The 27,067-nt window shown below is 39.7% G+C and overlaps 1 protein-coding gene and 1 long non-coding RNA gene across 7 annotated transcripts in view; one reads left to right on the forward strand and one right to left on the reverse strand.

Moving 5' to 3' along the window:
- Window positions 1–6,512: 6,512 nt before the first annotated feature.
- The window catches only part of LOC101955567 (tripartite motif-containing protein 5), a 184,037-nt gene continuing 163,482 nt past the window's right edge, over window positions 6,513–27,067 (forward strand). For 4 of the 5 annotated variants that reach the window (XM_078046590.1, XM_078046587.1, XM_078046581.1 and 1 more), the window contains exons 1-4: window positions 6,513–6,834; window positions 23,489–23,967; window positions 24,537–24,632; window positions 26,072–26,302. In XM_078046590.1, the coding sequence (XP_077902716.1) occupies window positions 23,548–23,967; window positions 24,537–24,632; window positions 26,072–26,302 (747 nt within the window). In that variant the 5' untranslated portion in view covers window positions 6,513–6,834; window positions 23,489–23,547. Of the gene's footprint in view, window positions 6,835–22,935; window positions 23,968–24,536; window positions 24,633–26,071; window positions 26,303–27,067 lie in introns of those variants that run through there. The other variant, XM_078046582.1, reaches the window with a different exon arrangement.
- On the reverse strand, window positions 16,608–22,769 carry LOC144377123 (uncharacterized). 2 transcript variants are annotated; one of them, XR_013437783.1, is made up of 2 exons: window positions 22,256–22,769; window positions 16,608–18,854 (listed from the first exon to the last, which is right to left on the reverse strand). It is a non-coding gene; the product is annotated as an uncharacterized LOC144377123 (long non-coding RNA). The 2 variants fall into 2 exon arrangements; XR_013437784.1 differs by having other exon boundaries at window positions 22,093–22,769.

The raw sequence follows: 27,067 nt of genomic DNA on the forward strand, positions 1-27,067 counted from the left end.
TTAAAAATTTAAAATAAAAAGGACTATTGATGTGGCTCAATGATTAAATGCCACCGAGTTCAATCTTTGACCAAAAACAGTCACACAAACAAACAAAAATCTAGGAATAGAACCACTGCATGATCTAGCCATCCGACTCCTCAGTATTGTCGTGACCCCTTGCCCGCAAGGAAGACACGACTTAGGAATCTTCTCTCAGCAGTTTATTCAGGCCTTTACTCAGACATGTCTTCAAGCATTCTCTCTCCGCTCGCGCCTCCCACACTTAATAAAGCACACCAAGCCCCAATGCAAAGCCGCCACGTGGACCTTTCTCATAGGGTGTTAAACAATGACGTGCCAACTCTCCCTAATAAGGAGTTGTTTGTCTCAGACCACGGCGGAAGCCGGCGCCATCTTGTAATGGCGACCACGGTCCGCTGAAACGGCTCACCACACAGTATATATCCAAAAGAACTAAAATGAGAATACTATAGGGATATAGCTACCTCAATGTTTGTCTCTGCATAATTCTCAATAGCCAAGCTGAGGAATAAAACTAGGTACCCTTTAACAAATGAATGGATAAAGAAAATGTATATATATATACACACACACACACGCACACACACACACACACACACAAACACACACACACACACAATGAGGTATTACTCAGTCATAAAGAAGAACGGCATTGTGTTATTTGCTGGTAAATGGATAGAACTGTATACTATCATGCTGGGTAAAATAAGCCAGAATCAAAAAGTCAAAGGTTGAATGTTTTCTCTGATATCAGAATATAGTACAAAATAAGTGGGAGAGAGAGAGAGAAACAAGAGGGGGAAGGGAAACATCATGTTCCATCAAAACAGAAGAAAGATTATTGGACAAGATGAAAGGGTTCACAGGGAAGGAAAGTGGAAAGGATAAGGAAAGAACAGTGGAATGGATTTGACCTAACTTTCCTATGAATATATATAAATATACCACGGTGGGTCTGTTACCATCATGTATGTCTAAAACAAAACAAAAATTTAAATACCCCATTTGATTCAAGTGTATGACATGTCAAGATCATTGTATTGTCATGTGCAACTAATAAAAAAATTTAAATAGCAGAAAGAACAGTAGAGTAGAGGAAAAGGACAAGGGACAGGGAGGAGGGGAAGGAAAGAAGAAGTACAGGGGGCTGAATTAGAGCAAATTATACTTCATGTTCTCATAATTCTGTCAAGATGAATCCTAATGGCACAAAAAAATAATAACACCCAATAAACAAAAATATAAGTATTAGGTCTTTAGACCAAAGTAACTCCATTTTGAAAATCAGCACCTGCCATCTTAAGAAGCCCACCCAGGTATGACCTTCTAGATAAGCCTGCCCCACAGAGTCCCTAACTACTAAAACCACAATAAAGATGTCATGTAGCCATCACAGGACCAGACGGGTTATTTTTTAACTACGTCATTGTACATGACTGCAGTGTAAGAACTTCATTCAGCAGGCGGCTGCACCTTACAAAAGGGCAACCTGGCAGATATTCCCTGTCAATAAATCTTTGCTCGAGTCATGGATATTTGCGACAGCTACCATAGCAAAAAGTTTTAAAGAAATAAAATAAAGGCTAAAGCATAAGGAAATACCTCTTCCCTATTTTGCTTTCCTCGGGAGAGGTGCACTAGTTGCTGGATGGATCAGCACTCACTGGGCTCCTGAACAAAGGCTCCTGCCAATTTATGGATCTGGAGAGGAAGGGGAAGCTCAAGGGAAAGAGCTAGAAAGCTGAGAAGCACTGAGTACTGAGACCTACTAGAGAAGTGTCTTCAATCTTTCCCAGAAAAGAGATCTTCAAACTCAAATGGCTAGGAGGACCTCCTAGCATGAGAATGTGTCCTATCAAGGAGGGCAAGTCACAGGCAGGGACAGAGGGAACAGCACCCAGGTGAGTCACACGAGCTGCCTTTTAGGACCTGGACAGATTGAAAAGTTGGGCAGAGCAGTGTCCAAGGTTGTCCTCAGCCAGGACTTCTGGAGGCTGTGCAGGGCAAGCTGTTTAACCAGGTGTTCCTCCCCATGTGTTCCTGGAAGTGCCCAGAGACATGTGGATGCTGCTGTTGCTCCTGTTGCTTTTGATCCTGGCTTGGCTACTGCATTCTGTCTTCAGGGCAGTGGCCTATTGGCAGGGCACTCCAGAGGTTTCTTGTAACAGACCCTACGTTGTGACACTCATGCTTACTGAGGAGATTACCTCTGCAAAGGATCTAAATAAAATTCTAGGGTCATTATTAGGCTTTATATTATAAACTTATCTCAAAAGGGGTCGATATACTCCCCTGCCCCTGAAGTTTCAATAACTTATTGCTCTGAAAGTACTTATCAGGGTCAGAGACCTGAGCAGAATCTTCAATCCATTCCCATTGGCAAATGGAACTAAGCTGTGGCTATGGAACTATTTCCTCATCTGTCTCCAAATCCCTCTGTGTTGAAGCTCCCCTCTTCCCCCAGTGACTCCTGCCTCCTGATGTTCCTGCCTCTGTGCATTCCCTCCCCACCCCAAGGGTGGACAGAACTTCTGAATTCCTCATAACTAACAGTATGTGGCTAAGGTGAAGAGATGCCAGCACTGTGACTGTGCCCTATGATCTAACACCGTCTTACTGGAGCAGTAGCTCCCTTTCTCCTGCTGGCCTTCAAGAAGCAGCAGCCATCCTGTGAACTACCCATGGAGAAGTGCATGGACCAGGAAATTTGGACAGTCTTCAGAAGCTGAGGGCCTCTGTTCTACAAGAGCAAGGCACTGTATTCTACAACTAACCTGAGTTATCTTGGAACCAGACCCTTTTCTCCTTTAACCTCCAAATGAAAATGTGGCCCAGTGCACACCTTCACTACACACTGCTGAGGTTCTGAAAGAGAGAACCCTTTTAAACTGCTGCCAACACTTATGAGGGACAGACTCTGTGAGCTAACCAAAGCCTTCTATGTCCTTCAGTTTGGGGTAGCGTTTTATACAGCAATAGAAAACTATTGTAGTCTTTATCTACCATATTGAGTGATATTAAAGATATTATTACAATTATAAAATCAGATGACATGGTATAAATATGATAAGAACAAAGATATTTTACAATGTTGTAACATTTATTCTATAATTTGGTAATAAATGTTAAGGGCTGTGACTCTTTTCACAAATTATTTCCTCAAAAATAGCCACTTTAAAGAAAAGTATGCAAAAATATATAAATAAAAGTAAATATTCATTTTTTAAAATATGTCAAATCAGAGAAACAAAAAATAATAATAGGCATTCTGGGTTGGTGTTTATTTGCTAGAAAATAGCAGAAGTAATTACAAATGTTCTATTATTTAATTCCTACAATATCACTTTAGATAAGTTGTGTTGTTTTTATTTATGTTACACATAAGAAATTGAATCCCATAGAAATTGGTTCATTTGATGAGGGCCACTATGTGGTGATATTCTCATCAAGCACAATTCTGTTTTCCAAGTGCAAGCATTCAACAATCTAATTACAATATTTACCTTCTACACTAAAAATATTTTCTTCATGTTCTCTGCGGTAGCATGCTGGGCATGAAGTGGTTCAGCATATCATTGTGATCCTCTTCTGCCTCATTTATGGCTGCATGGATTCAGAATGTCAAATTATATTTCTTGGTCTCCAGGGTTTAGCTTAAGATGCCTCAGGCTCCTGCTGTAGCTCAGCACTTCCTGGGCTGCCCCTTCTGCCCCCAGAACCTTCAGAATCAGGCTGCTGCCTCCTCCATGGTGGTTGGTGCAGAGAAATGAGCAGTGATGTTGGAGTAACATGGACCTAACACTAATCTGCCTCTCTTGCTCCTCAGCATTAGGAGCATAAGGAGAAACTCTATAAATTCCTTTAATCTTTTTTATATAAATGTGTCCTTCTTCTGATGCTTTTAACAGAGTAACTGGGAAATTGTTTATGTATTTACATTTAATTATATTATGAACACATATGAATGTGTGTGACTATTGCCAAACGTAATCTGTAAAGACACAATTCCAAATGCCATAATATCAAACACCATGATCCCCAAAGTGGAAATCCCAAATGATGAAAATCTCTGAAATCTAAAATCCTGCAATCACAATCTCAAAAAATTAAAACTCTGAATGTTGAGTCCTAAAAGCTGAAATTCTGAAAGCTGCAATTCCCTCTGTGAGCAGTGGGGGGAGACTATACAAGAGGAAGGGAAAAATCAAACTGTGGGGAAAGACTTAGTGTTTGGGATGTAGGCAGGATTCTTGCGTCATTTTAGTTGAAATGAAAACCCAGAATGATAAAGCATTATTTTTGAGTCGGTGAGGGGTTTCTAGAGAAATGAGTATATGACTATGAGTAGCCTAGATGGGTAAGGTATATTGTGGCTGGAACCATCCAATCTGCATAAGCAGGAGAGAACAACTATAGAAGGTCAACCAGTCCACATTTCATCTTCCCATCACTATTATACCTGTCCAATGGTTGTAGATATACCTGAGTGTTCATGTTTACAAAACATATATGTTATCATTGCATAGTTTAATATGTGAAGAGGTTTATGAAGTGCTCTGTTTATCAAATAATCTCCTTTTAAAAATGTAGACAAATGTTTTATAAAGCATTTTAAAATTATTTTCCAGGATACGCTTCTGGGATTTTGATAATTTAGGATGTTAGACTTTAGGGATTTGATTTTTGAGAATTTATTGCTTGGAATATTGTCTTTAGGAACTTTGGCCCAAAACTATACACAAGTGTAAAAGTATTCATCAATCCTGAGCCAGGCACTTTAGTTTTCATCCAGCATGGCTGTTTTATTCCTCCTTATTTCTATACCTCTTTATGTGAATTCCAGCAGTGACACAAATGGCTTGATTTACATTGCAAATACAATTTTATTTTTATTTATTGACTTGACTGGTCTGAGAGTACCCAGATTAAATGATTCTGAATGAAGTTCACATTTGAACTAGGGAACTAGAAATTACACTTTTAACTAAATATCTGCATATCTTTTAAACTATCACTCTTATATGCATGACTTTGTAGTCAATGTGAGAAAATGAGGGAAATAGAGAAATCCCTTCCTGACTTTGTGAAATTTAGATTTTAGGGGTACAGTGTGGAGAGGGGGATGGATTTACTAATGATGGTCTTGAGTGATAGCAGCTGCCCACAGCAGTTCTTCTCATCAATCACCCTCTCCTCACATATTTTAATTTTCGAACTCAAAGGGTGCTGACTGAATCTTCACTTCTACTAGGTTTTAGTTCCAGTGCAGAACCTAGAAATCTATGAATGGTCTATGAACCACAGCCCAGCCTTCTGGACCAGTTCTGTTGAGATTAGTGGAGAAGAGTTAGGCCTGGCCCTGCTCAGGCATGAAATACATAATTTGGAGAAGACAACAAGGACAGATGGACAGTTCTTTGAAGCTTAATGGTTTAACTGTTGTAAGTTTAATATTGTAATATTTCTGCATGGCTTTCCTGGTCAGTTTCTTTTTTAAAAAAAAATTTTTATTATTAGTTGTTCAAAACATTACATAGATCTTGACATATCATATTTCATACATTTGATTCAAGTGGGTTATGAACTCCCATTTTTACCCCATATACAGATTGCAGAATCACATCGGTTACACATCCACTTTTTTACATACTGACATACTAGTGTCTATTGTGTTCTGTTGCCTTTCCTATCCTCTACTATCCCCCCTCCCCTCCCCTCCCCTCCCATCTTCTCTCTCTACCCCATCTACTGTAATTCATTTCTCCCCCTTGTTTTTTTTTCCCTTTGCCCTCACTTCCTCTTGTGTGTAATTTTGTATAACAAGATCCTGGTCAGTTTCTAGCACCCAATTTTCTGAGTTTCAGAATCTTAATGGTGTGGCATCTGCAAAAATCTGTGTGTTCATGATTCACTCATCCTGTAAAATCCCCAAATCCAGATTCAAGGAATTAATCAGTACTCTAAATATCACTAACCTGGTATACCCTTCTCCATGGATCACATCTGCCGGCTGAAAGCAAAACCCAACTAAGGTATCAGAAAAAAGAGGAACACATGGGAAGAATTTCCATTAAGAGCACCTTTTCTAACTTTCAGTACTAGATTGGGTTAATATCAATTATGTCAGAAGTGAAATAATAACAAGATCCTGATAAAGGGAAAGGGACCAGAGGGAGGGGGAAGAGACAAGAAGGTAAAAAAAAAAAAAAGGTAGAAGGGTGAGTGGACATGAATTAAACAATATATGCATGTATAGAAATGTCACAATCAAAACCATAATTTTATACAATTAACATGCACGGATAATTATAATTTTGAAAAATCTGGGAAATTAGATACTCAACAGTAGAGCAAAAGATACTCAGAGGGCAACATACTAGTTAGCAGCAAATAGTTCAGAGCTATTGTAATTACAGCTGTGGCAAGGCAATAGACAGGAAGTTGGGGGGTGGGGTGGGGGCGTGCCTCTTCATTGGACCATCCCTCCTCCTGGGGAAGGCACCGCAGCACAGAGGAAGACTCACTCTGATGGGGGAGGGGGGTGCCCAAGAAGCCCTACATAGAGGCATCTTGTTGGCTCGGTTTCTCTTTCCCCTTTCTTCCCTGCCCTCAAGAATTTAACTTTCGTTTCTCTGGTGGTGTGCAAAGCTCAGAGGGCACACTTTATTGGAGGCAGGCTTAGCAGATAAATCCTGGCCACATCTGCCTGGTCCTGCTGAACCTACTTCATGCGGGTGTCTGAAGACCTACTGAGCAATTTGCAGAGGGCAGAGTTTGGAAAACTTTAGAAGGAAAACCGAATTTGCTTGGGTGAGTTTAACTTTTTGCCAGGAAGCTGTTCTGAAGGCCAGGAGGCCCAGCTTGGGGATTCCATGCTGAGAGAAGCCTGGGGTAGGGGTGTCTTTGAATGAAGGTGGGTGTAAAGGGATGAAGGAGATGCCACTGGTTACTGGTGAAGAGTCCTGCTTCCTCACATGTTAAAGTATAACATTAGAGAAGCACGCCTAGGAAAGCATATAAAGCAGGGTTTATTTAAAAATGGGTAATATAGACTTCTTCTGGGAGGGAGAAGGGGGCCATAGCTGGTACCTGGTATCCCAAGAAATTTGAAGGTTCGTCTTTCTTGAATATTTCATAGGCTTCTTGTTCTCCTGCTCTTTTCCCCTTATCTCTCTTTTTCTTGCTTATGTGACTAGGCCCAGGAGATGCTCTGGTTGGGCAACCAAAAGGAGAGAAGCAGATGGACAGAAGTAAGGGCCAGTTAGAGCAGCCGAGGACACATTAATTAACAACTTGTATAGCTCCCTTCAGGGAGGGACAATTCCTGGACAGGTGACCTTAGCAACAGGTTGGAGCAGGGGCAGGTTATCTGAAAGCATTTCAACCCCTCAGGGGTCAGTCTCCAACTTTCTGGACTCAAATTGGCCTCTTTGATCAGAAGTGACTCGGTTTACCTATCTATACTGACTGTCTAATTCTAGCTTCAAAAGGCTATTCACTTCCTGGAGGGACCTAATTTGTCCAGACTGAGCCTCACCCTGTCTCCTCCTTGGTCTTGAATTTTGAATTGCACCTTGGTAAAGCGTGCCAGAGTCCTTTTTTCCAGGGGTAGACGGTCCCTCCCCCAACAACTGTTGCAGAGCTGGACAGATCTTTAAAACAGAAAGCATAATAATGTGATCTGACCCTAGAGATCTGTCCAGGGTTGTATGTTTTCTCACATGTTGAGGCTAGAGAAAACAAAAAGGGATCTCATGAAAAAGAGAAGCGGGCTACCTGGGAGTGGACTGGAATGAAGTGTCACCATGAAACCCATTGTTCTCTATAATTATTATTCAACCATAAAAAGAAACGCCACCCCTGTTCTTTCTTCCTGTGAACTATATCTGCTGGAAGCAAAACTCAGCTGAGTCAAGAACTGGCAAAGAATTTGGGAATTACAGAAATATTACCTTTTAAAACTTTGTTTTCATTTTCTTTTCTTTCATTGTTTTTTGATACCAGGGATTTAAGCCAAGGGCTCTTAACCACTGAGCCACACTTCACCCGCCCTCCCCGCCCCCGTTTTTTGAAGTTTAGTTTTTATTTTGAGACAGGCTTTCATTAAGTTGCTTAGGGCTTTGTTCAGTTGCTGAAGTTGGCTTTGAACTTGTGATCTTCCTGTGGCAGTCTTCATAGTCGCGGGAATTACAGGTATGTGTCACAAGTCAGTGAGTGGAAAGCACTTGCCTTGTGACTTACATGTTGTGCCTCTGTCATGCCATATATCACAGTATTTTGGAATTGACTTATACTTTTCAGCTTCAGGCCTCATCTGGTACTAGATGACAGTGTTTAGCAAATGAAGTATAATATAATTTTATTTTCCCGGCCTATTTAGGAAAAGTAGTCCTCTCTACATGACGTCAGTACTTTCATCACACCTGGAGAAACAGTTTTACCTTGATTACAGAAAAAGAAAGTTTTATCTATGTTGCTTAACTTTTTACAAACCTAGTTTGTCCTCTAGGTTTATTCAGGTTCTGCCAAATGACAGGACTCCTCTTCTGAGGCTGAATTATATACCATTAATAGGTGATGGATGGATGGACAAACAGGCAGACATGACAATTTCTTTATCCATTCATCCACCAATGGACAGTTCAGTTGTTTCCAAGCCTTGACTATGGTGAATAATGCCACAGTGAACATAGGAGGACAGATATCTTGATGAGACCATGATTTCATCTCCTTTGGACATGTACCCAGGAAGAAGTTCTGAGGCACATGGTAGTTCTGTTTTTCATTTTGTTAGGGGCCTCCATATTGTCACATGGCTACCTTCTTACCAGCAGTATACAGTGGTTCCCTTTTCTTCACGGCCTTGCTAATACTTGTTTTTTGTCATCTTGTTGGTAAAAGCCATCCTACCTGGTGTAGTGATGTCTAGTACCTCTTCAGATATGCCTCTTGGCTAATTTTATGTCTTCTTTGCCGAAATATCCATCAGTTTCTTTATCCATTTTTAAAATAAGGTTTTTCTGCTTTTGACTTGTATGAGTTCTTCATGTTTTTTATATTAACCACTTATTTGATCTGTGCCTTACAAATGCTTTTCCTGAATGAGAAAACATTTTAATTTTGCTGATTTTTCCTTTGCTGTGCAGAAAGTTTTCAGTATGATTATGTTTTGAGTTTGTGAATTGAGCTCCCTGCCTCCCTCTGGTGCTTGGAATCAAACTGAGGGCCTCACCCTGTAGCCTGGATTATAGTTAGTGTTTGTATTAGTGCGTTAAGTTACAGTGGGGTTCATTCTGACATAATCATATGTGCATGGAATACACTTTGTTCCATTTCATTCCCCACTACTTCCCCTCTCTCTCTCCTCCCTTCTCTTCTCCTTCCTCTTCTCTACTGGTCTTCCTTCTATTTACTTATTGTTTTCTACTTATCGGGTGCTTTATCTATATGCATAAAGGTGAGAGTCACTGTGGTACATAGCACAATTTGTCAGTTTCATTCCATGGTTCCTCCCTTTTCCTGCCCTCTTTTCTCCCCCTATATCTTCTTCTTCCTCTACTCCCCTGATGTCCCTTCTCTTTTCCTAGGATGCTTCCCACCTTTTCCCCTTTATTTTGGTCTAGCTTCTGCATATGACAGAAAATGTTCAATCCGTGATTTTGTGAGCTAATTGGCCTATCAACAGATGAATGGATAAAGAAAAATGTGGCATATACACAAAAGTGGTTTATTTAGCCATAAAGGAAAATAAACTTAGGGCATTTGTTTTTAAGTGGATGGAACTAGAGAAACTCTTGCTAAGTGTAGCCTGGATTTTTAATATGATACCCAAAATACTATTGCCAAGGCCAATGTCAGAGAGCTTTCCCTCAGTTTTCTTTTAGTAGTTTCACAGTTTAGGGATTTCTTTCTTTCTCTCTCTCTTTATTTATTTATTGTACCAGAGACTGAACTCAGGGGAACTTGGCTCCTGAATTACTTCCCCAGCCCTATTTTGTATTTTATTTAGAGACAGGGTCTCACTGAGTTGCTTAATGCTTCACTTTGCCTGAGGCTGGCTTTGAACTTGTGATCCTCCTGCCTCAGCCTCCTGGGCTGTTGGGATTACAGGAGCGCACCACAGCACCCAGCTCAGGCCTCATATTTAGATCTTTCATTTGCTTTGAGTTGATTTTTACATAGGGTTTAAGATAGGGGCCAACTTTTATTTTTTTCCATGTGGAAATTCTTTTTTCCCAGTATATAATTGTTTATTAAAGAAACTGTCTTTCCTTATTGTATCTTCTTGGTTCCACAGTCAAAAACTTAGTTGACTATATATGTTTGGATTTATTTCTGGGCTCTCCACTTTTTTCCATTCATCTATGTGCACATTTTTATGTTAATTGTACTGTTTTCCGTAATGTTGCTTTGTAACATACTTTAAAATCAGCAAGTATGATGTCTCTAATTTTGTTTTCTTTCTCGGGGTTGGCCTTTTGAAGCTTTTTTTTTTTTTTCTGTGACTAATACCAAAGAGATTTTTATAAGGGTCATCTTGAATTTCTGTATTATTTTAGATGATATGAAGATTTTAAGATGTTATTTCTTTCAATCCTTGAATACAGAACATTTTTATGTTTATTTGAGCCTTTTTCAATTGCTTTCATTAGTTTTGTAGATTTTATTGTGCAAATATTTTATTCATTTAGTTATAATTATTCCTATTTTTATTTTTTATGCTTTTGAACAAGAATAGACATCAGGGATAAGGACTGAGTTTTCTGTAAAACTTTCAGTATTATGTTGAATGGAAATGACAAATGTGAACATGTATTCTAGCATACCTTTAAAGAAAAGCTTTCAGTTTTCCTTCATTGAGTATTAATTATGTTATAAGATGTGATATTGTCATATATGGCCTTTACTATCCTGAGGAAATTTTCTTTGATTGCTAAATTGGGGGCGGGGGGGAAGGGTGCCGCTGATTAAAACTCAGGGGTGCCGGTGATTGAACCCAGGGTACTTAACCACTGAACAACATCCCCAGCCCTTTTTTCTATTTTAATACAGGGTTTGGCTGAGTTGCTCAGGGCCTTGCTAACTTGCTGAGACTGGCTTTGAATTTGTGATTCTCCTGTCTCAACTTCCCAAGCCGCTGAGATTACAGGCCTGTACCACCATGACTGGCTTGATTCCTAAAATTTTATAATTTTTAATGATGAAATGATGTTGTACTTTGTCAGATGCTTTCATGCACTAATTAAGGTCAATATGAGTTTTTGTTGTTGTTGTTGTTGTTTTGTTTTGGTGGGGGGCTGTACCAGCAAAACATAACCAACATGGTTTCGGCACCATAATGAAAATACAAGTAACTGGGATAGAAGTAGACCTCAAACTTATCAGCAAGGTCTTCTTTATTCTGCAGGGCAGTCAATCAATCAGGCATGGGAGGGTTCATTTTCTTGGTAGAAAAATGGCCCATGTAGAAGGAGTCTGACTTTTATAGTTTACAATGAGAGTGAGTTAATCATTGGAGACTGCAGAGATGCTGTTCAGATAGTCAGGGACCTAGTTGTGCAGGTTGAATTTTTAACTCAGGAAAGCAGTTGTAAAATGTTTGAAACTCTTTGTCACTGGGAAAAGGTCAGAACTCTGCGTTCACTGCTTATCTTCCTTCCTCTGGGACCCATTGTTACCTAGAGCTTCACTATTTGCTTTTCTCCTTCCAGGATTCATCTGCAAAGGGAAAAGGTAAAAGTCCAGGGCCCAGCATTTTAATATCTGCCTCCTCCCTTCAGGACTCATTGTGGTGAAAGGAAAGTGAGAAAGCAATAGACAGTTGAGCGAGAAATGAAGGATGGAGACCAGGCAGAAATCTACACAAAAGTTTGTCAAAGCTGACAAATAAAGACCATTCCTCTATAGAGAGGAGACAGGCCCTGAGATGTTCAAGTGTTCAGTTTTTGTCGGGGTAAAGAGTTTGGATTTGGAGTTGTGGCACTATGGGATAGGCTCAGGGGTGCTTGTGTCAGAGCTAGCTGAGTGGGGAATAGAATGGGATTGGCTTAGTTAGGGTTATGGTATCATGGGGTAGATCACCAATGGAGGTGAGGGGAGCTCGGGTAAGAAGAAGTACGGGAAAGCAAAACTTACCTCATGACAGTTAACATTTAAGATGGTTGTTCATATGTTAAATCAATACCCTATAGTTGGGAAGGGATTTTTTTTTTTTATTGGTTGTTCAAAACATTACAAAGATTGCAGAATCACATCGGTTACACATCCACATTTTTACATAATGCCATATTAGTAACTGTTGTATTCTGCTACCTTTCCTATCCTCTACTATCCCCCCTCCCCTCCCCTCCCATCTTCTCTCTCTACCCCATCTACTGTAATTCATTTCTCTTCTTGTTTTTTTTTCCCATTCCCCTCACAACCTCTTATATGTAATTTTGTATAACAATGAGGGTCTCCTTCCATTTCCATGCAATTTCCCTTCTCTCTCCCTTTCCCTCCCACCTCATGTCTCTGTTTAATGTTAATCTTTTCCTCCTGCTCTTCCTCCCTGCTCTGTTCTTAGTTGCTCTCATTATATCAAAGAATACATTTGGCAATTGTTTTTTAGGGATTGGCTAGCTTCACTTAGCATAATCTTCTCTAATGCCATCCATTTCCCTGCAAATTCCATGATTTTGTCATTTTTTAGTGCTGCGTAGTACTCCATTGTGTATAAATGCCACATTTTTTTTTTTATCCATTCATCTATTGAGGGGCATCGGGGTTGGTTCCACAGTCTAGCTATTGTGAATTGTGCTGCTGTGAACATCAATGTGGCAGTATCCCTGTAGTACGCTCTTTTAAGGTCTTCAGGGAATAGTCCGAGAAGGGCAATAGCTTGGTCAAATGGTGGTTCCATTCCCAGTTTTCCCAGGAATCTCCATACTGCTTTCCAAATTGGCCCCACCAATTTGCAGACCCACCAGCAATGTACGAATTAATATTTGCTTTCAGTGGAGATGCTGGGGATGAACCCAGGAAGGGGTAAAAGTTTGTTTTTTCCCTTGGGTCCCATTGTTTCTGGGAAAGGATGTTCTGGGAGATGTTTAATGTTTGGCTAATTTCCCTCCCTCCTCCCTAGTCACATTGTCCCTCTGTTTTTTTCCCCAGGGGCTGTCTTGTAGGAATATTATTTCCCATAACCTTTCACTGGGGATTGAATTCATGGGCACTTGACCACTAAGCCACATCCCCAACTCTAGTTTATATTTTATTTAGAGACAGAGTCTCACTGAGTTGCTTGGTGCCTTGCTTTTGCTGAGACTAGCTTTGAACTCCAGATCCTCTTGCCTCAGCCTCCCCAGCCACTGGGATTACAGACTTGCACCATCACACTTGGCTATCACGTGGTTTTAATCTTTTTAATAATTTTAAATAATGTAATATTATGTGTCTATTGATTGATTTGTATGTGCTAGTTTTTTATGACACAGATAAATCCCACTTGTATTTTTTTCTGTCATTGTTTCTTTGTTTGCTTTACTAGAAATCAAAACCAGGGCCTTGTACATGCTAGGCAAGCACTCTACAACTGAGCTACATCCCCAGCCTTTATATTTTGGGGCAGAGTCTCATTTAGTTGCACAGGCTGACTTTGAACTTGTGTTCTCCTGCTTCAGGCGCCTGAGTAGCTGGAATTACAGGTGTGCATCCCCACCTGAGGTTCTCAAATTCATAGATTCTTTCTTCTGCTAGATCTAATCTGCTGTTGAAGTTCTCTCCTGCTCTTTTTATTTTCTTTGTTGAATTTTTAGCTCCAATATTTCTGCGTGGTTCTTTTGTTATTTTGCTAATTTTCTCCTTTGGACATTGTTATTTGAATTTTTTTTTGGGGGGGGGCATTTGTACATTTACATTTCATTGATGTTAGTTACTGGAGGTCCCTTCAGTAATGTCCTCTTTGCTTTTTCACACTTCTTGAGTACACATGTGGCTGTCTGCATGTTTGGTGATACAGTCCTCTCTTCCAAACTTTGCAGATCATCTTATGAAGGAATGACTTTCACTTCAGATGACTACAAGAGTGCCACTTGAGCAGGGTGGAGTGGCTCTGGTTTTAGGTAGGCATAATGACATAGTCTCCTTGTATCTCTGTCAGCTGTGATCCATGTTGACAAAGTCTGAGTGTGGCCCGCACTGCTGAACTGAGGTGGCAACAGTCACGGCAGCACAGCTGGTTAGGGTCCTCAGTGGCAAGGGCTTTTGCGAACTCCCTACTCTCATTTTCCCTCTTAGTGTCAAGTTCTAAGGGAGTTCCTTTTGGTGTCATGTCTGGTGGTGTGACTTTTAGAAATAGTGACCTGGGTTCCAGGGCACATGTGTTCAGAGTGGCCACAGAGCCGGGATCCTGAGCTTAGTGACTTATGGAGCCAATTTCTATGGCACCTGGGAAGTTCTGGTGCATGAGTTCATTAACCAAGGCACTGGTAGATACAGATCACGCTCACAACCCTGTCTGAAACCTTGAATTGTACCCCAGCAGCTGAGGCCCAGGCAGAGGGTATGTAGCTATGGCTTTGATGTGGGGTGTAATGGAGCAACAGAGGGAACACTTGAATCTATGCTAAAATTGATATGTTGTAAACTTCATCCCCAAAGCAACGCTATTGACAGATGGGGCCTCTAAAAGATGATGAGGTCATGAAGCTTCTGTCCTCATTAATGGATTAATGCTGTTATTGCAAGAGAGGGTTAGCATGGGAGTGAGGTGCTGATGAGTTTAGCCTCCTTCCCACTTCTGTCTCTTTCATGCATGCTCTTTACTTCTTTTTGCCATAAGATGATGACACCCAAGAAGGCTTCAACAGACATACAACTCTAACCTTGGATTTTCCAGCCCTCAGAATTCTAAAAGAATGTGTGTTTTTTGTTAAAAAATTACATAGTCTCATATATTCCTTTGTAGCAGCACAAATATAAATCAAGATAGTAGAATTCTGGGGAACCCCAGGCTCTGAGGGCCATGGCGCAGCAGCAGTCATGACCTAGGAATGGTGGGTCACAGCTGTGGCTCAGGCCCTGCAGGGCAGAAACAGTGCAATGATAACACCATGCCCCGAGAAGATGGGGAACCACAGCAGCTCAAGCCTCAGAGATGGTATGGCACAGACTGACTCTACTCCCGGGGAGGCTGAGTGCCTCAGCAGCCCCAAATCCACAGTGGAAATTTTGTTCTGAGGAGGAGGTGAACCCCTCCTGTTTGGTCTGAAGGGCAGGATGGCATGCTCAATCAGGGCTCTGTTTCCCTGAGAGATGGGCACACTGTCAGATTGGCCCCCAGGGAAGCACCGTTGCATGGTACAGGCAAAGCTCTATTTGGGGGCACATGGGATATTTTTTAAAACTAATATTTTCTTCTTATTGTTAGAAAATAGTGTCTAATTGTTATACAATTGAGAAGTGTCACATTTTCTGTTTCCTGCAGACCAAATGTGATACCAAAGCCCTACTATTCACTGTACAACAGGCATTCTGGCAATTTTATTTGTTTGTTTGTTTGTTTAGTTAGTTACTGGTAATTGAAACAAGTATGCTTAAGTACTAAGCCATATCTCCAGCCCTTTTGTTTTTCTTATTATGAGAAAGGGTCTCACCAAGTTGCTTAGGCTGTACTAAACTTGCAATTCTCCTGCTTCACCCCCTCAAGTTGCTGAGATTACAGGCACATGCCACCACACTCAGCTCAGGCTAGTAATTTCAAGAGCATTTAAGATGCTGTATCATCCATGAGCAGACTATTCATAAGTGCAATTTCTTTTACTTAATACATTTGTCCTCTTTTTCATCCCATATTAACTTCATAGTTTTTAGCCTTCTGTAAACCTGTATATTTTCTCCTTGGAATCCTTGGATAATCTTCTGTTTGCCCCTTATTTAGCCTTGCTGCAACTTGCCCATCCCTCTAGTAGTATTGGTCATGTCTTCTCCTTCTGACTAATTTACTATGACTTAATTTACTATGACTATTCACTTGATTGTTAAGTCCCTAGTTCTTTATACTGTGTTTGGACTCATCTTTATGTTTTTGAATTTTAATCAAGTTGCTAATACATCATCAGTGTTATTTGTAGAATGATTGCATCTCATATATTGAGACTTATAAGACTAATGTCCATTTCTTCTAGGATTGTTTTCCAGGGTCCTGGTATGTGTGGTCCCATATCTATATTAGCTCCCTCCTTAGTACAAATGTGCATTCATATCTTTAGACTTCTATCAATGTCCTTAGCAAATTTCCAAGCCAAAGAAAAAATTACATGTACAAATATAAAATTACCCAGAGGCTTCTAGTGTTCAGGTACATACTTGTATACTCTCATTGTCTGGCTATTAATCGTGTTTATGCAGTTACCTCTTTTATCTTCAATTAACTTTGTGAGGTTGTAGACAGGAGACCACTAAAGCAGGTCCCTGAGTAGAATAAGTTCATCTCAGCTCAGTGTATTGAAAATAAATCACATTGAAAATAGTAAGTCTATTAATATCTCTATTCATGCATCCAGTGAAAGGATTAGAACTTACCATGTTCAGACATCCTCCCATGAGCATATATTCATATTTATTTATTTTGTGCTAATAAAAAAAGAAATCATTGCATATGTATCAAGAAATTATGGTTTTGGACTCTAAGTTAGTCAGAGCAGCTCTTGGTGATAGGACAACATGCAAAGAATCATACTGATATCAAAGGGAGCTTTCTATGCAGGGAGAAGAGCAAGGGTGAAACCCCTGAGGCATAAGTGGTTTGGACTTTTAACATTGAAGATGTGTTTTTGGCCTGGGGAAAAAAAGGCAAGCATAGATGGTAGGCTACATAAAAGTCTTGGTAGAAATGACTTCCATTTCTCCTCTTTTCAGTAAAAGTAAAGGAAAATAACAGTCATTACATGTATGAAATGTATCATGTGATGTGAACTGGAGTAAAGTACTTGAAATTATTATGAAAAGACTTTTACCATGTTACCAAACTCTTTTCCTTGTTTGTCTTCTTTAACATTTTGGTCTTGGTCCACTATTATTGTCACCAAAATCTCAGTCCTCATCTTTGATGCCAATCCAATAACAAAAAAAAGATATCTTAAGAAAAAAGAAAAAGAAGTTTCATTGCTTTGCTAACAAAGGAGAAACACAGGGGATTCCTGTCCCAAAGGCTGTGATTCTGCCTATCCACAGGAACAGGGGGCTTTTAGAGAGGAGATTCAGAGAAAATGAGATTAGGGATGTGAAATCAGGAAGGAGAAGATCAGGGGGGAAAAGATCAGGGAAGAGAAGTGTTAGGGAAAAGAATATCAGAGAAGATCAGACAGGAGAAGATTAGGGAAAAGAAGACCAGGGAGAAGGGAAAAGAAGATTGGCAAAAAGAGAAAAAAAACACATGTAAGTTTCAAAACCATAGGGGATATTGTCAAAACATCAAATAAACCCCTGTTAACATTCCCCACTCTCAATCTCTACATTCCATTTCTATGGAAAGTGAGTGACTATATCTCCAAGATACTTCCTGCTGAAAGGGAGTAAAGTTGGGGGAAATAACCCAACTTTCTTTATCAAATGGGGTGTAAATAATTAAGGTCATTCAGCATTAGAACAGTCCAGAGGTCCACAGTGGCAGGTGGCACGTGACTGGATAAGGCATACATAGGGCAGGGATTATGCTAAGACAACAATAAAGACAGCAAAGCATTACTTTTTATGTAAACAATTAGCACAAAACAATTAGTATTTCAGCCACTCTCCAAAAACCATGAGGACAGTAATTCATAATCTTATCAGTGAAAAACAGATCAAGTTCAATGTAAGAGGTTAGGAAGATTTGTAGGTCTATGAAATCAGACTCCAATTAACTCAGGACAAATTTGCAACTCTTGTGATTAGCATTATCAGGCACTCTCACACAAGAACCCTTCCTTTACAGCCTCCAGCTTTACTTACTGTTGATCAGGCTCACACAAGTGAAATGATCGGGCTCACACAAGTGAAATCTTGAATTATATATTTTTTTAAATTAGTTTTTCCTTTTAAATGTCCACTTAGGACTGTGCTTTTTAGGCTATACTCTCCTGCCAGGTGTTTAGGACCAAGTTGGTCAAAACTGACCTCATTCCTGTCTATTCTTAAGAGTCAGCTGAACTTCCTCAGAGATCACTTTTGAAGACATGTATGAAGCCTCCTGGCTTCTTTAGCTTTTCTCTACCAGTGGTGTCACTTGCCAGGATGGGTCGGGGTCTGCCTGACCATACATGGATTCCCTTAGAAGGATCAGGAACATTTCCATCTTCAGTGACCCTCCTCTTTGCAGAATACGCACTGCTTGTCTTCCTCTTCTCTGAGGCCCTCTCATTCTCCCTGATCAGAAGGTCAGGTGACTCATCAGAGTTGTAGGGCCAAGAGAAGAGCCTTCTTCAGGTCCTGGCTGACCTTAGAGGGCAAGGGTCAAAATGTTGGCTGCCTTTTCCTTGGCCCTTTTATTTCTTTGATTTTGGTCTCCAAGTTTTTCGTTTTAAGCATCAAGCAAACCAGTTTTACCAGTCTTAAAGAGTGAGTAACAGTTTATAACTTCAATATATATAGCTTTACAGATACTCCTTTCATTTAATTAGAGTTTGTATTAGTACTGGAAGTCAACATTATATAATAGCTGTCCTATAGATGATGGCTTCTTAAATTAACCCAGGTTGAATCTTTCTTTCTTTCTTTCTTTCTTTCTTTCTTTCTTTCTTTCTTTCTTTCTTTCTTTCTTTCTTTCCTTCTTTTTCTCTTTCTTTCTTTTGCAGTAGCTCTGTAAAACACTAATAAGCAACAGTTATAAAGTTTATAAGAAAATTAACAGAGCAAAAACATTCAGTTTGTGTAATAGCTATGAACCAAGAAAAAATGACTTTTATAATCATGAAACTTTACTTAGTTATATATTTCCTGTTTAAGATCACACAAATATTTACAACAAAAATCAATCTTTTGAACACAACTTTAAATAAGCTGAAGTCTAGCCTATTTTGGACCATTTTAACACCTCCTTTAAACAGATCATGCTTTTCTTAATACCTTCTAAAAATACATTTAAATTCCAATTCCAGTGTAAAGAGTAACACAAAATTATATATATATAATTTTTGTTTAAATTATCTGTTTAAAGGAGATACTGTAAAACATGGAAGCATTCTGCCATTTTATCCACAAAAAGAAAGTTAAAAGCTCTCTTAGCCTGTCTTTGATTCAAGTTTCTGGTGTGATGTTGTCTTGTCTTAGTTGTGAAGAGCTTATTTTATCCAGCTATAAAATATCCAATACATGAATAAATATCAACCAAATTTGTTATTTCCATACAAACCCTAGACTTTTGCAATACATAATTTTAGTTTGGAGAACACCAACTTGACAAAGTATTCTCTGAAGCTTTACATTGAACTAAGTTTAACTTTTAAAGTATAATTTAGAATCCAGAATGTACAGTCTGAATGAGTTAACAACAATCAAAGAATCACCTTAAATCTCTTATACATTTAGGAAATAGGGTTAATGAGCAGAAATTGGCTTAGTCAAAGCAAATAGATATGAAAGGTGATCAAATGACTGTGTGGCCCTTCTATGTCAGAAACAATATATAAAAGAGAGTGGTTGTTGGTTATCTTACCAGTAAACTCACATAAATTTTCATTTTATCAACTTTTACATAATATTTAGCCAAGACTTCGACCAATAATTCTAGATCTATATATATTTATGTATATTTTGGGTGTCAAGAATATTGTTATGACCTAAATAACAGTTGTTTGTTTAACCAGTTACAAAGTAATCATTTAAGACTTTAAAAAACTACAAACCTAATTTCTTTAAGACTTAGATTCCCTAAGTAATAAAGCCTAATAAATACAAGAAAATTATTCATAGATAAGAGCAAATGAATGTTTCAGACTTTGTTTCATATCAGTACAGTAAAATCCAAGTAATTTTAAGTGACTGTGTTAATTATAGCCAATTAGTTACAAACACAAACTTTTTGAGATTTACCTTTTGCAAACTTTCTGCAACTTACTTACACATTTAAAACTTCTTTATATCCTTAGTTTTGCCCTCTTTCATCTTGGACTTTCGCTCAAGAATATTACTTTACCAGACAAAATACTTTCTCATTCAGAAATATTTCTTTTACCTTCACTTTCCATACTAAAATATATTTCCATACCTATAACTTTCTTTTCTTTTCTAGTTTTGGACCCTTTCTTAAATTCATATTCTGAAACAGACCTTATAAATGTAATCTGTACATTTAATTTGCATAATGTATTTCATCCCAGGAGAGGATTGAGCAATCCAGAATGTACAAAAATTGTGCCTCAGCCTTTTTTTCTCCCAGCTTGCATTTAAAGGGTTGGGGCAAGGAATATTTTTGAGCCTGCTCTATCTCCATTACCATTACCACAATGCCATCAACTTTAAATGAGTTCCCCACTATCAATTGTACCCAGAGGCTTCTTTGGGGCCTTTTTCTTATTCTGCATATTGATGATGGAGGAGGACTTTTCCATCCGCCCCCCCCCCCCAGACTTTCTTAAAGATCCCGTTGCAGAGGCTGCCTACAAAACACAGGTGGGCCTTAGTTTTTGTCTTTTTCTTTCCTGAGTACAGTTTTTTATTCTGCCAGTCTCCCCAGGTATTCAGTTTGATGGGGTACTATTAAAGCAGGAATTGAATGAACATCCCCTGAGCAAATGGGGTCTCTTGTCAGTTTTTAAAAGGGGAGACTATTCCTATCCCCAGGTCATATGCTGACAGTGCTGGAACCTACTACCACATTCTTTGTGGCTCACACTCTCCAACACCAGCCCAGGAGCAAAAGAAGCTGAAAGGCCTGGCAGAGGCCAAATTCTCTTAGCCCACTTTTTTACAGCCTAGGTAACTTTTCTGGGATTTCCCCCCACACACACACTCCCAGTTTAAGACTGGTGTCCTTGACCCATCGTGAGACCATCTGTGTCTGCCTAGGGCCAGGCTGAGAAACAGTGCTGGGAGTGCCAGCTTTTCAAAAAGATCTAAATATTTTTAACCCTTTCTTCTGGTGTCCTGCTATCTTTGCACATCAGAGGCAGTGCCTTCTGGCACCTTCAACTTAGTTCCTGATGGTTCAGATTCCTTATCATGCAACTGCATAAATGCCTGTACACACAGGATCACTTTCGTATACTTTATCCCTGACAGACCAACTTCAACATTAGTCAAGTTTGTATAATAATCCAGAAAAACCATTCCAAGGCTAGATTGTGTTACAGTAAACTATCTTTTTCTTATACATGCTTATTGCTATAGGTGGCTCATTCAGCCAAGATCTCTCCTCAAGAGACTACAGTAAAATCTTAAAGGGACAGTATCAGACAAAAAAAAAAAAAAAAAGGAGAGAGAGGATCACTGAAACCAAGGCTGGCTGACAGGAACCTTTAAAATAGACCAGACCTCTATGTACAAATTTTTTCAACTTACTTTACCTTTCACAGGCCAACTATAACTGCAAGATTGTACAATAATCTAGAAAGCTATTTAAAAGACAGATTGTTACAGTAAAACATTATCCTAGACAGACTTATAGGTGACCCTTTCTTTAACTCACTTTACCTCTTACAAGCCAATTCCAATTGCAAGATTGCACAAAAAGAAACACAGAGAGACAATCAGAGAGAAGACCCAAAACCATGGCCAACAGATGGGAACCTTTGTATTGACCTGCCAAGATCTTTCTCAGGAGACTACGTATAGAATCAATGCAGCACTGGCCATGTCCTAAAAGGGGCAGTTAAAGATTCAAACAAAACAGACAACCAGAGGGAGTTTCCAAACCATGGCCAACGGATGGGAACCTTTAAAATAGACCAGATAGGGAAAAAAAATCCCAAATTCCCAACTCCCACTTAATCGTGACTTCTATACCAGTGGCTCCACAGATGTCCCCATGAAGAGGGACCAGATGTTCCCACAAAAGGGAAACAGATGTGTAGAATCAAGGGTGTCAGCATGCACACTGTGGGAGCTTACCAAATGGCCAAGATTGACATTCCTCATTTCAGTTTCCTTTTTCTCAAAGTAGAGAAACTATTGGAGAAACTGTGAAGTTCAGGGAGAAAAGGTGGGAGTTCCCTGAAACAAAAAAAGCTACAGCAGCTGCTGGGATGGTCCCTCAGGCCCTCCATTTACTCACAGGAACAGTCCCTCTGGTTTGGTCTGCAGCAAACTCATAGCAGCTCCCAATTTCTGCAGAGTCATCTCTCAACAAACTCACTAGTATCTTCAGCATGGAAGTGGGCTTCCTTGGAGAGATGAGCCTGCCCAAGAAAGCTGGAGCGGGGGCTACTCTCAGCTCCTGACTGGCTTGCCAAATTCATAACTGAAAACTCAGTCTTCGTCCTTGACCCCAATCAAATAACCAAGACAAAGTCTTGAGAAAAAGGAAAAAGAAGTATTGCTTTGCTAGCAAAGGAGAGACACAGGGAATCCCTGTATCAAAGGCTGTGACTCTGCCTGTCTCAGGACAGGGAGCTTTTATTGAGGTGATTCACAGTGTTGTAGGGACAAAGCAGGCAAGGCACCGAAGACAGCAGGAAACAGTTTTATTTGGCTGCAGCCAGGTTCAGAGGGCACAGCTTTTGCTGTAATCAATTAATCCCTGAACCCTGAGTTCAGGGAGTTTCAGAGTTTTATACCCATCATGTAAGGGGAGGGGCTCAGAAGTTCACAGTCTGCAAATGTTCACATAAAAGCAGCTTTTTTTTTTTTCACTGTTCGGAACAACATCTGAGAAGGGGAAAGCTTCTTCTCCCCTTTCTTTCCTCCCCCTGCCAGCTGTTACCATGGGCCCATTTGTAACTTATCTTAAAAATGTAGCCATCTCTGTGAAGCCCAGCTCAAGGCCAGAGGCCTTGTTTGCACATTTCTTCAAAGTGCTATACTGGATACGTTTGTGAAAAATTAGTAAGGGGGTGTCCAGCATCTGGAGTGCTGGTATCTTCTTGGCCAGTGGCCAAGTAAACAGGGTGACATGAAAATAGGAAGTTTATCTACAATGGACTCTTTCACAGAGACTCTTTTGCTGACAGTCTTAAAATCAGCCATGGTGAAGAGGGCTTTTCTGTGGAGAAAAGGGGTGCCACTTCAACAGAAAATGAGATTAGGAAGGAGAAGTTTAAGAAAAAGTATCAGAAAAAAACAGGAATAAAATCAGAAAGAAGAAGGTTAGGGAAAAGAAGATCAAAGAGGAGAAGTTTCGGGAAAAGAAGATTGGGAAAAAGAGGAGGGAAAAAATGGACATTTCAAAGCCATAAGGGACATAGTGGAAGCATCAAGTGAACACCTGTTACATTATTTCTACATCGTCAGTATCCATTCTATTTCAACCTTTCTTACTCTGTTCACTTTTAATCTTCCAATCATGTAGGAATCTGAGCAGGAGGAATCTCAGAAGTCAGGACAGGCAGGAGCAGGAAAATAGATGCTATGGCTTCAGCAATCCTGGGGAATGTAAAGGAGGAGGTGACCTGCCCCATCTGCCTGGATCTCCTCACACAGCCTCTGAGCCTTGACTGTGGCCACAGCTTCTGCCAGGCCTGCATCACATCAAACTATGAGTCCATGATGAGTCAAAAAGGGGAGAGCAGCTGCCCTGTGTGCCAAATCAGTTACCAGTTTGAGAACCTGTGGCCTAATCGGCAATTGGCCAACATAGTGGAGAGGCTCAGGGGTGTCAAGCTGAACCCAGAGGAGGAGCAGAAGGTGTATCACTGTGCACGCCATGGAGAGAAGCTCCTACTCTTCTGTAATGAGGACAAGACGGTCATTTGCTGGCTTTGTGAGCGTTCTCAGGAGCACCGTGGACACTCCACATTCCTCTTGGAGGAGGTTGTCCAGGAGTACCAGGTAAGAGATCAGGTAGAGAGAGGACAGAGACAATATCTCTTCTTTACACTCGTCTAATTACATTGTGTCATGGATCTGATCTGATGCCTGTGATTTGTTTCCACACTATGCTTACCTTCTGAGGCTTAAAGGATGCGTTTTTACCTTCACTTAATTGCTAAGCCTGGAGTAGAAACTCTTGGGCAGGGAGCATTAAAATACTGCATCTTGTGCTAGATGGGTGGAGATTCAGAGTCCAAGAAAAGCTCTGAAGACCCCTTTCAGCAGAAGAGTGAATGAAAAGGGTTGATATATAAGTTCTTTCCTTGCTGCAACATTAGGTTTCTCTTCTAGTGCAAAAATATTTAGACTACTATTAGTGAGGGGTTGGTAACTTTATTACCAGAAACTTAGAGAAGATGTCTTCTACCTCAGAATTTCTTCCAATTCATAGATTACCATTGTCTGTTCACACAGTTTCTGAAAGTTCTAGTTTCTTCTGAGATCAACCTGATTTCTTCCAGGTTTATCCTCTCTCTCGGTGCTAAGAAAGTTCCTCACTTGAATCTGTTGTGATTTTTTTCTCACAGGAGAAGTTTCAGGAAATGTTGCAAAACCTGGTGATGGCCAAGGAAGAAGCTGAGAAGTGGAAAGTTGACATCCAAACCGAGAGAACTTTCTGGAAGGTAGGAGGAAATTTTTTTTTAATGGAATGAGCTAGAATTCTGGGCAGGACCTTGGGAAGTAGCACCCTTCCTCTTTATTCTGTGGCAGTCCATACGCTGGAAAGCATTTGATTCATCCTCTTTGCCCTTGCCTTGTCAGGTGGGGGCTGCAGAGTGGATATATCACAAAGGAGAATAGCTGTTTGGAGAGAACTATTCACAGGGAGGCACTCTAGTGAGGTTACTAATGTTCTGTTGCTGTGGTGCTTTTTGAGACATTGATTCTAGTGAAAGAAGACTTTTAGTAATGGGTCATGGTTCTGTCTTGAGTGTTCAGCTTTCGGCAGGGAGTTCAAGAGTGGAATGAGGAGGTTGTAGCTAGAGGGTGGGTGTCCCCAAGAGTTAAATATCTGTCCTCCACTGTGCTGATAAATATATATACTCTGCCTCACCCCTCTAGAGTTCTTGACCACAAGGCTGAATGGGTGCTTTATAATGAGTTTCTTCTAAAAACAACGAATTACATCTGGACATGTACAGATATCAAGCCAGAATGGCTGGTGAAAATTGCCCCTGAATTTTATGACATGAGTAGTTTCCCACAGTGTGAAGCAAAGAGACAATTGGGCCGAATTATTGCCAAACTTCAATCCAAGAATAGTCACAGTAGTAAATTCCATGCTTAGAATTGAAGTTATTCAGAGGAGAGCTTTAAAAGATGAATGAATTCAAAAGTTCAAGTTGTGCTTTTCATGTTGGTTCAATAGTGGCCTTTATTTGAAAGCTTTTTAATTTTTCTTTATAATAAATATTTTATTCTTGATAAATTAAACATTTATGCCTCCCCTTTGTGTTGACACTCTGGCTCATACTGGTAATGTTGATCAATGTTTTGTAGTTTATTGAAAGTGCTTCTCTATATAAGAGTGTTATAAGCATTTCTTTTGAAACATTTAAAAATGCTTCCAAAATGTGATTATCAACCATGGCCTGCATGATCATTGTAATTGTTGATATTGCTTTTAGAAGTTGTGAAATGTTACAACTTGTGCTTTGTAGACACAATCTTCTGTCTTAGTACAGAGGCAGTGACTTCAATAAAGTCTATTATACTAAAAAAAAAAACTAAAATAAAAAAGAAGGAGGAGGAGGAGGAGGAGGAGGAGGAGGAGGAGGAAGTGAAATTAAGAGCAGGTATGAGTGTCCTGGATAGCTGTGTGAAAGCTGAGACACACCCAAGTATCCCACTGCGGCTCAGGTTGAGTCTGGACAATGCTGACTTAAGTTCATTGTTTTGGAATGTCATGAAGGAAGGGAAAGGGAAAGATCAGAATCTCTCCCTTGGTTCCAAGACTACCCTGTGAGAACTCACCAGGTAAAATAGTTCTTCTCATGATTTCTGTTCCCAGTCCCACCTGATAGACTGAGTGACCCTCTCCTTCTCTCTCTCATTCCCAAAGAACAAAATACAGAGTGAGGTAGAAAATTTCAAGGTAGAGTTTGGAAAACTGAGAGACATCCTGAACTCTGAGGAGGAGCAGGAGATTCAAAAACTGAAGAACGAGGAGGAAGTTATTATGAACAGCCTGACAGAGTCTGAAAGTGAGCTGATCCAGCAGAGCCAGTTGGTGAATGATGTCATCTCAGATCTGGAACGTCGGTTGGGAGGATCAACAGTTGAGATGCTGCAGGTAAGACTTTCAGCTTCTCTGGGCCCTGAAGTGCCTCATTCCCAAATCAATTATGAAGCTTATGGAATAATTAAATGTATAAATAGCAAGAAAAAAATCCCATTTTTATTATTTTTATCAATCACAGTTCAGAAGTTAAACCTTGGAGGAAAGATCCACTATAACCAGTGATATTTGGTAGGCCCCTGTTTTCTGCAATTCAGTATTGAAGGCTTTTTTAAGCATCTTTTTCTTAGCTTTGTTGCTGACAAACAAATGGCTTCTGGTTACAAGAGATGTTTTTATCATTTCCCTCATAGAATGAGTTGAGACTTTCCCCTTTCTTTATTTCCTGGAAAAAAATGGGAAGACTAATATTATTTCTTCATTAAATATTCAGTAAAATTCACCCATGAAGCCATATCAGTCCATTCTGTCCTTTTTGGAGGGATATAAATTTTTAACTTTGTTATTGGTGTCTGATTTATACTTCCTGAGTCTGTTTTTGGTCATTTGTGTCCTCTAGATATGTGTTAATTTTATCTGATTCTCAAATGTGTAGTTCTAATTAATCATAAGAATTCTTTTTAATCCTTTTAATGTCTATGTTTCTATGTGTTGACTTGATTGCTTTTAATTTTTAATTTTTTTATTTGTTTTAATTAGTTATTCATGACAGTAGAATGCATTTATGCACTTTGATATATCATACATAGATAAGATATATAAATAAAGTAATAATGTCTGTTTTGTTCTACTATCCTTCCTCTCCTCACTTTCCCTCCC

This window comes from Ictidomys tridecemlineatus, chromosome 4, assembly GCF_052094955.1.
Source record: "Ictidomys tridecemlineatus isolate mIctTri1 chromosome 4, mIctTri1.hap1, whole genome shotgun sequence".
In the NCBI taxonomy this organism is placed as follows: domain Eukaryota; kingdom Metazoa; phylum Chordata; class Mammalia; order Rodentia; family Sciuridae; genus Ictidomys; species Ictidomys tridecemlineatus.